The following is a 12,088-nucleotide window of genomic DNA, read 5'->3' on the forward strand; positions in this document are numbered from 1 at the left end:
GTAGTAGTCTTAGGGACGAGGGTGGGGATGGCGTGGTGCTTTTGCACTTTCTTTCTCACCTCTTCCTTCACGGCCCGGACCGGTCGGGATGTATGCTTCGTGTTGTGTCTCGACCGAAGCTCCACCAAATTTCCCCCTCTTCAGCTCTGCGCTTTGGCGGTGAGTTTCTTTATCTTCCTTTTCTCTACTCACATTCCAAGCCATGGACATTTTTTTTTATTTTTGTAGACGGGGAGATGCCCGCAAATGCAGGACTGACGCCGTGGCGCTCTCCCCACGTCTGTGGCTGCTGGCAACGAGCAGCTTTTAAATGAAGGTTGCGTCGTACAGGAGGAGGGGGAGGGTGTGCTGGACGCCGGTTGCGTGGGGTTGGCTGGCGGGGCTGGCGTCAGTGACCGGGGGAGGCCGGGTACCTGCTAGCCTAGGGTGGGAGGGGGGAGGGGGTTGCGCGGGCGGCGTGGGCGGGGTTTACTAGTTGGTCCGTCCCGCGTGTTGGCGTGCGAGGGGGAGGCGGGGAGTCCGCAAGTGTAGGGGCGTCTGGGGGGGGGCTGGGGGGCGGGGTGCATGAGGGCATGGCAGCGCTGGATCCATACGGTGTGAGCACCTTTAGCTATACGGACAGCAATCCTATGAATGAGCGCTTTCTTGTTCTTGACGCCGTAGAAGTCAAGGCTTTTCTTGAGGGCCTTGGGAATGTATCCCAGGGATACCCCCCATGTGCTTGTTGTAAGTGTTCAGCTTGCGGAAGGGTTCAAACGTGGTGAGGTGTAGTGGAGCGTGGTCGCAGAACCATAACGGCAAGCGGTGCACCGAGTTGGTGTTGGCGGTGGCTTCCGCGGTGATCATGTCGCGGACGTCGCTGGCAGTGCCCTGCATGATGTCTTTGTTGAAGGGGCATTGGGGCAGGAAGGGGTGGGCCCGTCGTTTCCTTCCCAGGGCAGTTAGGGCACGTTTGTGTACTGTAACGGCGTTGGCGGCTGCACCATGTTTTGAGCCCGTTGGGGTGGCTGGCAACCTTGGCGGGGGGGGGTACGTGGGGTGGGTTAAGGGTCGTCCGCTTGCCAGTATGTGTGAAATTTGACGCTGAGAACGCTAAGCGCACCGTACCTGGCCTTGTGTAGGAAGTCGCTGAGCCTACTTTGCGTGGTTCCCGCTTTCGGACTGAGGGCGGCGTGGGTGGTTTTGTAGTCGGTGTCGGCGTCCCGGAGGAGCAGCCCGCGGGCGGGTTTGCCACTCTGGAGTACTCTCCAGTTTTGGGAATGGTGGGCTAGCGCACGCTTGCGCACGTTGCCTCCGACTTCAACCCCGCGCCCGTCGAAGAGAGTGACTGGGTTGGCCTGGCTGTAGATGGCCCATCTGTCAAAGAGGGGGGGTTGATTGTGGCCCTCATTGGCTAGCTTATCCGCTTCGTCATTGGCGTCGGTCCATCGGCTGAGGTCTCCATGTAGCGCATTTTCGAGGAGCTCCAGCTTATGGTTAAGCGCCTGGACAGCTTCCGACCCTTGCGCTTGAGCCTTTGTCTTCTTGTCTTTGATGTGGCTGTATATGTGTTGGAAGGTGACGCTCTTACCAAACTCTGCTTTGATGGCCTTGATGAGAGAGTGGATACGCAGGGTGACCTGCCGAGCCATGTGTTGCTGCTGCTTGCTGGGTCCCCACGAGTGGTAGTGGCGGATGATGTCAATGGCAGCCTTGGAGTCCGTGACCACCATAATGTTGTGGCCCTTGGGCATAAAATGAGAGTGGCCTCTATAGCGTAGAGTTCTGCAAGTGTGGATACGGGTTGGATGGGGAGTGAGAATGATTTATTGTGTCATGATTTTTTCCCGAGGTACATTGAGCCGGCGGCCGACAAACCAGTGCACAACCCATCCATGAAGACTGAGATGGTGTCAGTGGGGTAGTGGTAGTGGTAATCAGTCTTTTCTTCATCCTTGATCAGTGTGCGGTGCATTTCGGTCACCGCCTTTTCAATATTGAGGATGGTGCTGACCCGGTTACTAACCATTTGCAAGTTGGGTATACAGGCAGCACATTGCAGGTCACAGTAGTACCCCTCTGACACAGGGACCCCCAGTACTTGCTCTACGCTGTGCTTATCCATGAGTTTGTGGTGGTGGGTGAGCTGGCTCCAACAGGTAATGCCCCTGCGCACTAGCTGTCTTGCCAGCTGTGGATGATCCACTGCGTGGCCAACAATGTCCACATCCCTGATTTTGGGCCAAGCAGTGAGGCCAATGGCTTTGAGGGCGTCAAGCCAGTTGGAGACATTGCTGTTTGGTATCGCATATGCATGTGTCCACGTGGCTGTGGTGGTGTGTTTACTCAGGCTGTGGGAATTCAGCTCATGAAACATGGAGGCACACATAATGGCAGCCTGAAGGTCAAGTAGACTGACCAGGCCACGACCCCCTTCCTCAACAGGCATGAAGAAGGGCTCATGATCTTGGCAGGCATGCGCATGGACTGCCGGAGCGTGGCGAGGGTGATGTTCTGCAGTGTGTGCAGGAACTCTGCAGGGTACCTAACTACGCCCATGCTGTACCCAACGTAGGCGTTTGTGACCATGTTGCTGATCATGATCTTGTTGTTCATGCTAAGGCACTTGTGCTAGAGGAGTACTTGGTACTTGGTCACTTTATTCATAATATACTTCATTTGCTCATTCCAAATCATGTCTAGGTTCAGCCACACCCCCCCCTACCCATGATCTTGGCACTTTAGGGTCGTTTGGCCAAAAGTGCATCACAGGTGGTGGTGATGGCGTTTTTGATGGCCAGGAGCTTGTTGGTGGGGTTGTGGCGCAGGGCGGGCTCCTGTTCAGTCTGGTTGGCGTAATTGTGCAGGAGGGTCATCTGGAAGAGGTGTTTGTGACTAGTGTGGGCCAACTCCTGTGTGCTGTATTTATGCATGGAGCAGTTGGTGGCGCCTGGCAGCAGCAACTCAGTGTGGTCCAGCCACAGAGTCACTGAGGCCGGGAAGTGATCTGAGTCAATGGACATGGTGTAATGGATGTCTGCATCAATTATGTGAAGGCTGCTAGGGACTAGGATGTAATCAAGACATGACAGGTACATGGGTGCAGAGTTGTCCACTGAACAGTTAGGGGCGGCCACGCCTGTGAAGGGGGCTGGGATATCTGGTCCAGGGGTGTTGGTTGCACATGTTGAGGTTGGTGGGGCGCCAGCACTGTGCTTGGTGCTGCACAGGGCTGAGCTGCTGCGCTGAAGGAAAGAGTACTTGGGCTTTTTAGGGTGTATGTGTCTGAAGCTGTCCACCAGCCCAATAGCAGGGCCAGCAAGGGCTTGTAGTGCTTTGCTGGGCTTGTAGGTGAGCAGTGTAGGGTGTATGTCCATGCTGTGTGTGGTGGCATTCAGGTTGCCCCTATGATATTCAGCCATCCTGCAGCCCAGCACTGGCTAATGATGGGGATCAGACATTTAGCCATCCACACTTCATTTATTTTTTTGCCCTTGGCTGGGGCGTAGGCATTGATGAGTAACATGTTGTGGTAATTGATGGAGAGTGACAAGCCCATGAGCCTCTTGTTTTTGAAGCTCATGCCATTTTTGACTTTGGAAATTTTATGGTTTAGCACATACTGAGTGACGTCCTTGTTAATCATAATGGCCATGCCTCCCTCCAGTCTGGCCATCTTGAGAGGTAGGTCTTCTATTTTTTGTGCAAGCTGCATGTTGGTGATGGTACCTTTGCCAACTGGCACAAGAAGTGGGACACACTATGCAGCCAGCTGGGCACCCCCAAGAAGGGCTTCACCCCCCACTGGGGCACAAGCTCCAGCTCAAGCAACGCTCCAGCACCTTCCCCCTATGCCCCCTACCCTCAAACCAGCCCCCCACTCCAACTATGAGACCACCTGTAAGTATCTCAGAGAGGACATTGGTGTACTCCATCAGGTGGTTGTGGTTTTCAATTGGGATGCCAAAGCATCTCATAAGTGGGTTGTACTTGGCGTTGATGATGTTGAAGTGGAGGTCCAACCAGGTGAGTAGCTCACACCCCTCAACACTGTGTCCAGAAAAAGGTGCCAGTGGCACCTTTTGTTAAGTAAAATCTGTACAAGTGATATCTGTGTCTGTGCAGCGAAAGCAGTACTTTTGTGAACATGGTGTGTGAGTGGTTTTGGCAAAATATGTACAGAGAGTGGCAAAACAGGGAAAAATGGTGTTGGTCATGGTAAAAGCAGATGGGGCCAAGGAAGAATTTCAAGGCATAAGTCTAAAAAAAGGGCTAATGTATTTTGTTGGAATGAGGAACAGAACAGAGTGGAGGGAAACATTAGCCAATGACTTCCACACTTTCTGTGGACTGGAAGAGGAGGAGGAGCTGGTCTTGGGTGTGAGAGGGGCAAGGGTAGGATGTGAAGTTAGGCCTTGTAGGAAGGAAGTGATGGCTGTGAGATCTGACTCCTCCAGGAATTTAGAGTGGAAGGTGAGGAGCCAGTTGCTGAGAGAGGAGATGTTGCCCTCTGCTATGGGGGTAGAGGAGAGGCAGACAAAGCTGGAGTAAAGGGCAGCACAGAAGGAGAGGAAGTAGGTGGGATTTGGCTGATAGAGAATGTGGTAGGGGGTGGTGGGCGATGTGATGGGGTGGGGAGAAGGATTGGGAAGCTCTAAGCTCTGGATGAGGAAGCTGTAGAGGCTGATGTGAAGCGCAGTGTGGTCTGATGATTGAGCAGTGAGGAAAGCAGGAGCAGAGTGGACAACCTCATGTGTTGGGTGTGGGATGGGGATGTGGTGCAGATAGCAGAAGGGTTTGGATGGTGTCACTGGCCAGAGGATGCCAGATGGTGGACCCTCTTGTGGCTGAAGATGAGAACATTGAAGCCACTGATGAGAGGTTCAGAGGTGGGCATGGAGCTGGAGTAAGTTGGGGAGCTGTAGTAGAAGTGGAGTAGGCAGAAGACCTGGAGGGTGGAGTGTGACTCAAGTGAGGTGATGGCGTTGGCAATGTTGGAGGGAGATGAGGAGATGTAGAATCCAACACCATAAGACTTCAATAGGCAAGTTGCTGCATCATTGATGTTGAGAGGAATGTCCACACTGTGGATGGTAAAGTCATGCATGTAGATCTACACCTGTGGAAGAAAAAAAATGGTGGACATCAGGAATAAGTGAAAAACCTATGCACATTGGGGAAAAGAGTCTACAGATAAAAACCTGATGTGGAAAAGTGTTGACAAATAAAAAACCTATGCGCATCAGGAAAACAATGCAGGCCTATAAACACACCAGCCATTCATGGAATTGCATTGGTTGGCCAAGAAGCTTGGTGAGCAGCTTGGTGAATTGGGGGAGATACTTTTTCTGGAGAGCAAGCTCTGCCTTGTGCTTGATGGTAGATGGCGAAAAGACTTTTCCTCTTCAGCCTTACCCTTGCCACATTTCTTGGTAGCTGTAAAGAACAAGCATGTGGTGAGCTTGGAACTTTACCAGCAAAATGAAAACATACTGGTTGGGGTGGTCAGAGTGGTGCCAGAAGCTTCAGTGGCAGTGGGTACCACAGGCTGAAGTCAGAAAATAGTGGTGTAAGTGAAAGTAATGGGGGGTGAATTGGAACAGGAAGGAGTTGATTGTACCATTTTCCCCTTGGCCAACACAGAAAGACACCAGCACTGTTTGCTTGTGGATGTTGAGGCAAGGGAGGCCTCCTCTGCTCAAGAAGCTGCGGTGGCACATGCAATCTCCCCTTGTAACTGGCAAGGTGTGGTCTCCTCTGCCTCATTGCTGAGAAGTTTCAACTGGAATGGGTGCTTGCAGAACGTGTCAACAACTTCAGAGGTGATGCTGTGGGGCTGCTCAATCTCAATGTTTTTACCACACAGTGCAATGTATTCCACAACACAGATCCAGTCCCAGATGTGGTGAAGCTCCTCAGGATCTTTGCAGCAGCAGTCAGCCTCTGTGGCTGCATGAACAGCCTGACAAAAGGCCTCCATCTGCCTTTTGATCATGCTCCAGTGGTTGGTGATTAGTGACCAGAAGTTCTCTGGCAAGAGGGAAGTAGTTAGACTTGTGGGGAGAAGAACAAAAGAACTAAGAAGAAAGGACATACTCTTGGAAGGGGCTTGGTGTTGATAGCGCTTATAATGATGAAGCATGGCGATCATGTCATTGGCACTCAATTCCCTGAAGGCACCAGAGTTGAGGTTGTCAAGGGAGATCCTCTGGAATGAGGTGATTGAGTTCCTTGATAAGACTGGAAAAGGGGAACAGTTAGCAAGGACTCAAAACAAAGGTGAAGAGTTAGAGTAGGTTTTTTATTTGTCAACTCATTACCCCAATGCACATCAGTTTTTTCTGTCAGCATTATTGATTGCCCCTTTTGTTCACCTTCCTAACTTCATCTTCAAATTTCAGTCAACTTTCTGGTTTTCTTGAGCAGGCTTACCAATCCACCAGCCCAGCTCCTTCCCTGCACACCCTTGAAACTGTTTGGGACTGGAAGAGCTGGCTTGGAAATCACATGCTCCCAACTGACCTGTGATAACTTGATTTTTGATGGACTCACAGCTCACCCCATCACTAATCCTCTCCTTGATGGTCCATTGTTCTGTCTCCAAACCAGGGTCAAGGTTGTCCACACATGGACTACACCCCAAGTCCAATGTTTCAACTTTGCTCCTGGTCAGTGGGTTGCTGTCCAGGCTGATGCTGATGAAGACACTCAGGACTTTTGGATATGCAAGATCATCAGTGTTCTCCATAAGAGGCTCCATGTCCACTGGTGGAACTTCACTAATGGACACTGGACTGACCATGGCTCAGAAAGCACTGTTCCAATGGGGTCTGTTTTAGCTTGTGGCTTTGACTTTAATGCCAACACTGGAGTTCCCCCACCCACCCTTCAAGAAATATTTAGACACCTGTAAATACAACTTCTCTTCTCTGTGTACATTCAAATTCCACAGTGTTTTTATCTCATGTACACCTGTTTTTAGTTTCATTAAAAAGTACCACTGTCACCTTTTTCTGGACACAGTGTTCCTCCTCCTTCATAGATGGACCATGAATTAGTAGCCACTGGTCAGTAATGTCTTCATCTTCATCTTCATCTGAGGTGACGGAGATCTCATCATCATTGGGCAGTGGGGTTGGGCCAGCCTCCAGCTCAGTGATGAGGCAGTTGGTGTTGTCCTCATCTGATGCTGAGTCAGAGTTGGAGTTGATAGTTCTTCTCTTACGCTTGCCCTGCGCGCCATAGCGTTTGGGCATGACTTGTGAGGGTGGTGGGGCGGTAGGGAGGTGAATGGGGGTGGGAGAATGAGCGTGGTGGCGTCTACTTATGTACAGGAGGGGGTGGGCGTGTGTCACAACACGTAGTCTTATTGAGGGGGTAGGGGGTGTACAGTAGGTTCGTCGGTGTTGATCATCTCCATGATTGGCGGATGGTGGCAGCGGGGTGGGGGATTGTGGGCTTGGGCTCGTGGGCTGTTCGCGTGGGAATGGAGGGTCGCAGGCACAACAGGCATAGGGAGTACGGGGGTAGTGTACAGATGTGTGGAGTCCAATGTGCGGGGCAGCGTATGGTGTAGCGGCGTGTGTGGGGGTCGCATGTGTGGGGGTAGGGCGGAACGGGGGTGTGGGGCGTAATGCGTTTGGCTTACGTGTGGGCACGTTGGGTGGTGGGGGAGGTGGCGGGCCTGTAGGTGCGCGGGGGGGCATGGTGTATATGGTACGGGGGGTGCGGGGGGTGCCAGTGGGGTTGGAAGTATGTCAGCGTTGAGGATGCAACGTGAGTAGGGGTGGCGTCGGGGTATGTCCATCTTTTTCTTTTCATCGTGGTGGTCTGCAATGGGGTGCGGGGCGGCCGCAAGGGTACTTTTATTGGGGTAGTGGGGAAACAAAGTCAGGAAGACATAGTCCTGCATGGCGGGTTTGGTGCCCCCGAGCACGGGTTGATGGGCGTTGAAGTGCACGATTTGATGAAGTAATTAAGAAGGAATGTGAATGCGTTGGAAATCAACAGTATGAGACAACTGGGTCCCTGGCGAGCGTATAAAGCCTGCTCGAAGGCGTAGAAACGGGGGTGTACCTGGTTTCATTCGGGCTCTCCTGCGTCCTCTTCGTCTGGTCCATCTTTTTCCGCCTTCAAAAAATGAATTTCTCCAAGCCATGGACATAGCAAACATTCCTAACATGTTTGCTCCGGTTTTCTTTTACGGCAACCAATTATTGTAGACTAATTGGCTCCACGCGTCGTAAATTCGACTTAGGACAACCCACACAAGAAAGACCGGCAGCAGCGGTGGCCCAGCGATCCATCCCGAGCGGAAAAGCACACTCGCCATCGCAGGTACCGCTGCGCCTTCCCATGGTTTACACTTCTTTGTTTAGCCCTTTAAAAAAACGAACAAAAAACGAACGGAAAAAAGAATGAACAGGGGGGGGGGTCGAATCTCGCGTCTTCTCTATTTGTTTGTTTTTCTAAACGCAATTTATGGCCGGATGCCTCTTTTGACGTTCTTCTTCTTCTTCTCTCTCCCCCCCCCCAATCAATCCACGCCACGAGCAGGAGAGGAGCTCCTTTGCTCGATTATATTTTCATTTTAAGCTTCACTCGGAGCCAAGAAGAAGTAGCGAAGAGAAGAGAAGCCAAAAATGTCGTACGACTACCTGGCCAAGGTCGGGCGCGACTTGCCGCCCCTGGTGGAGGTGTGCCGCGGTCTCGAAGTGAAGGTGCAGCAGAAGCTCAACCGGCAGGACTACGACGCCGCGCTCAGGCGCGAGTGGGACGACGCCCTGAAGAAGGCCGAGACCAAGCTCCGCCAGTTCGTCACCCTCAAGGACCGGCTCGACAAGCAGAACGGCGACGACGCCGCGGGCATGCTGACCGGCGCCAAGGTGCCCAAGCTCAACGTGCCCGAGCTCGAGGCCGAGCTCGCCAGCCTCAAGGAGCGCGTCGGGCGGCAGCTCACGTCCCTCGAGCGCCTCGGCTCGCTCGAGAGCGCCATCGACAAGGAGCAGGAGCGCGTGCGCGTCGACGAGCTCAAGGAAAAGCAGAAGGAAAAGGAGAAGGAGAAGGAAAAGCACGAACAGGCCGAAAAGGAGAAGCAGAAGGAAGAAGCACTGGCGGCAGCGGCGAAGGCCGAGGCCGAGGCCGAGGCCGAGAAGAAGGCGGCGGAGCAGGCCGAGCAGGCGCGTAAGCAGCAGCAGCAGCAGCGGGAGGAGGAAGAAGAGCGACAGAAGAAGATCAAGGCCGACGAAGAGGAGAGAAAGAAGGAGGAAGAACAGGAGACCAAGGAGAAGGAGGGCAAGAAGGCCGCCGGAGGAGGAGGCCACGGCGACAATCTGCTCAACCTGATCGATTCGATCAACGACGAGGTCCTGTCGGAGATCCTGGCCGACGACAAGCAGGCCGGCGCCGCCAAGCCCGGACGCGGCCGCCCGCCGCAGCAGCAGAAGGAGAGGCGGCCGCGAGGCGAGCGCCACTCGCCGCGGGGCGAGGCCTCTTCGGTGGCCGCCCTCGCCGAGTCGTCGGTCGTCTCGCCGCGCCGGCAACCGCAGCCGCAACCCGAGCCCCAGGAGCACGTGGAGCCGCAGCTGCCCGTCATCGACGACGAGATGGAGGAGCTGCGTATGCGCCTCAAGCGCCTCGAGGAGGGCGAGGAGATGACCAGCGACAAGGAGAGCGAGCTCGAGCGCGTCGAAAAGAGCCTACAGTGCGTCGTCTTCGCTCTTTTTCATTTTCGTTTTCATTTTTTAGTATTATTTTGACTAAACCGGCGCCTTTTTATGTGGCACCACCAGGGACGACTTTGAGCGCGGCCTGGCGAGGAGAAGCGGCGGCTCGTCGTCATCTTCGTCGTCAGAAAAGGGCGCGTCGCCGACGCTGGGCACGACCCAGAGCGGGGCAGCCGAGGAGGAGGCGACGGAGGAGGACTCGTCCTACATCCTGCACAACGACAACGAGCACAACAACGACGGCGAACACGACCACACGCCGCGCCGCAAGATCCCGCTGGATCCCAGTAATCTCTCCTTCATCCCCCCTCCCCCTCCTTCCCGTATGTCGAGCTTTCCTTCGAGCGTGCGTGTCGTGTTTTATCGGACCCAACTGTCTCACCGCGGGGCATGACCGTGTGTCGTGTGTGCAGTCACTCCGCGCACAAAGAGAGAATTCGAGCGGCAGGACAAGGACGAAGAGGAGGAGGCCGACGAGATCCCCGAGGAGAAGGCCGGCGAGCGTGAGATCAAGTACCTCACGCTCAAGAAGAAGCCCATCCCCAACAAAAACAAGAAGAAGGCCCAGGAAGAGGAGGAGCAGAAGATCACCTTCCACGAGGGCGAGCCCCCCGGCTACCACCGCGTACTCCCCTCCCGTCTGCCTGCATGCCACGCATCCCACTCACCAGGCGAGATTCCAATGTTGCCCCCCCCCCAATGCAACGTTGTGACACACACCCACCCACCCTACAGGGCGGGTATTTGAAGCGCCTGGAGCGGAAGGCCATCGTGAAGCACAAGTGGCAGACCCGTTGGATGAGGCTCGATTCCCAGTACCTGTCGGTCTACGGCTCGGCGGCGGAGGCGTCGAAGGACAAGTCGGGCAAGCTCGCCCTCCAGCAGTACCGCCTCTACGACCTCGAGGAAGTCGCCCTCGCACGAAACATTCACGGAATGGTAACCATCCCCCCCACCCCTAACAAAAGTCGGTTGGGTGTGGGGTGGGCGCCAGGCGGCGATGGCGATGACGGTGGGGCGGCAATGCTGACACACGTGTGCGTCTGGTCAGGAAATCGCCTTCAAGCTGAGGTTCAACGACAGGCAGGTGCTGCTCTCGGCGTCGACCAAGAACTTGATGGCCAAGTGGATGCTCGTGCGTCTCATCCCTCCTCCCCTTCCCCTGTTCTCTTTCCCTCGTTCTGGCTACACCCGCGGAGGTTGGGAAGTTATGACCGTGAGCTGACATGGCGGCGGCGGCGGCGGCGGCGGCGGTCAAATCGCAGGCCATTGATTCTGTTGCCCACAGGCGCAACTACAACGAAACGGAAACAGCCTTCATTACCAAACTCAGCCAAAGGGTACCTTTCCTTCACTGCGCTCTGTTAATTGTGGACATTTTTCCTTTTCTCTCTCTCACATTGTGATCATCGTTGTGATGTGTCCCAACATGTAGGACGTGTGCCTGCGGCGTCTGTACCTGCCGGTGACGGAAGACGGGATCATCTCGTGCATCGTCGACGATGTGGAGTACAAGTGGAGGTACAGGCGAGACGAGAGCTCCCAGGTGGGAGAGCTCGTTTCGGATGATGGCACGCGCGCCTATACTTGGTACGACGTCGTGCCCCCCCCCCGAGATCACACTGCCCATGGGCCGATTTTTCTCACCCACACACGCGCGCGGGTGGGTTCAGGGACGCCGAGTACCTGCGCCCGAAAAGCGATTCCGCGCTGGACTGCGGCTACGGCGTTTGGGATGGCATCTGGCTGACGTGGTTCGTCTGCGCGGTCTTGCGGATTGGCCCACGCTCGGCTTTGGCGCTTTTTGTGCATGCTCTCACTGGTTGCACTGCATTGCGGTTGGAATGACAGGTATTCGGCGGACAAGCGGTTCGTGATGCGCTACCAGTGGCACTCGGCCATCGAGGAGTTCCATTTCGTGTCGGCCTCCCCAGCCATCAAGACCACATTCATCGAATTCCCTCCCTTCAGGTACGACCCCCTCTTTGTTATGGATTCGTTTCGGCTGGCCGCTGCAGTGGCCAATGAACAAACCGCTGTGTGCAGGTACAACGGCAAGGTGCTGCTGAGCAGCGATCGAGCCTTCTCGTGGCGTGTGAAGGGCAACAAGGTGCCGCCGCCCGTCGTCCTCTCCTTGCAGATCCTCTACTACCAGCAGAACGCCAAGCACAAGTAGCGCTCCACCACGACACCGCCCCCTATTTCTATTTTTGTGCCCATCTCGAGGAAATGTGAAAAGAAAAATATGATTTTCCCGTCTTTTTCGGCAACAGTTGGCTTGTGCCAGAGAGCACGCCTGACAGGCAGGCTCGCTAGAGTAGAGAGCGGTGCTTCGGGAGGCCAACCCCGCGCGTGACACAACAGCTGCTGGCGGGGATGCTGCG

The 12,088-nt window shown here is 54.6% G+C and overlaps 5 protein-coding genes across 5 annotated transcripts; 2 read left to right on the forward strand and 3 right to left on the reverse strand.

Annotated features, from left to right (window-relative positions):
- Positions 1-306: 306 nt before the first annotated feature.
- ACA1_199570 (uncharacterized protein) lies at positions 307-1,954 on the reverse strand (the record flags this gene model as incomplete). The annotated part of the gene is made up of 5 exons (XM_004341718.1): positions 307-413; positions 605-686; positions 811-928; positions 1,108-1,764; positions 1,836-1,954. 5 exons carry the CDS (start codon positions 1,952-1,954, stop codon positions 307-309), a joined length of 1,083 nt encoding a protein of 360 aa, XP_004341766.1.
- A 766-nt stretch (positions 1,955-2,720) lies between these two features.
- ACA1_199580 (uncharacterized protein) lies at positions 2,721-3,356 on the reverse strand (the record flags this gene model as incomplete). Its single annotated transcript, XM_004341719.1, has 2 exons — positions 2,721-3,216; positions 3,241-3,356. The coding sequence occupies 2 exons, from the start codon at positions 3,354-3,356 to the stop codon at positions 2,721-2,723; spliced, it is 612 nt and encodes a 203-aa protein (XP_004341767.1).
- An 870-nt stretch (positions 3,357-4,226) lies between these two features.
- On the reverse strand, positions 4,227-5,959 carry ACA1_199590 (uncharacterized protein; the record flags this gene model as incomplete). The annotated part of the gene is given in 5 exon segments (XM_004341720.1): positions 4,227-4,826; positions 4,841-5,092; positions 5,253-5,380; positions 5,395-5,415; positions 5,698-5,959. 5 exon segments carry the CDS (start codon positions 5,957-5,959, stop codon positions 4,227-4,229), a joined length of 1,263 nt encoding a protein of 420 aa, XP_004341768.1.
- A 2,662-nt stretch (positions 5,960-8,621) lies between these two features.
- ACA1_199600 (PH domain containing protein) lies at positions 8,622-10,929 on the forward strand (the record flags this gene model as incomplete). The annotated part of the gene is made up of 5 exons (XM_004341721.1): positions 8,622-9,682; positions 9,771-9,991; positions 10,118-10,329; positions 10,440-10,643; positions 10,756-10,929. 5 exons carry the CDS (start codon positions 8,622-8,624, stop codon positions 10,927-10,929), a joined length of 1,872 nt encoding a protein of 623 aa, XP_004341769.1.
- Position 10,930: 1 nt separating this feature from the next.
- ACA1_199610 (uncharacterized protein) lies at positions 10,931-11,880 on the forward strand (the record flags this gene model as incomplete). The annotated part of the gene is made up of 5 exons (XM_004341722.1): positions 10,931-11,044; positions 11,140-11,294; positions 11,378-11,458; positions 11,556-11,675; positions 11,751-11,880. The coding sequence occupies 5 exons, from the start codon at positions 10,931-10,933 to the stop codon at positions 11,878-11,880; spliced, it is 600 nt and encodes a 199-aa protein (XP_004341770.1).
- Positions 11,881-12,088: the final 208 nt, after the last annotated feature.

Source organism: Acanthamoeba castellanii (genome assembly GCF_000313135.1).
Source record: "Acanthamoeba castellanii str. Neff unplaced genomic scaffold scf7180000084753, whole genome shotgun sequence".
Classification (NCBI taxonomy): Eukaryota; Discosea; order Longamoebia; family Acanthamoebidae; genus Acanthamoeba; species Acanthamoeba castellanii.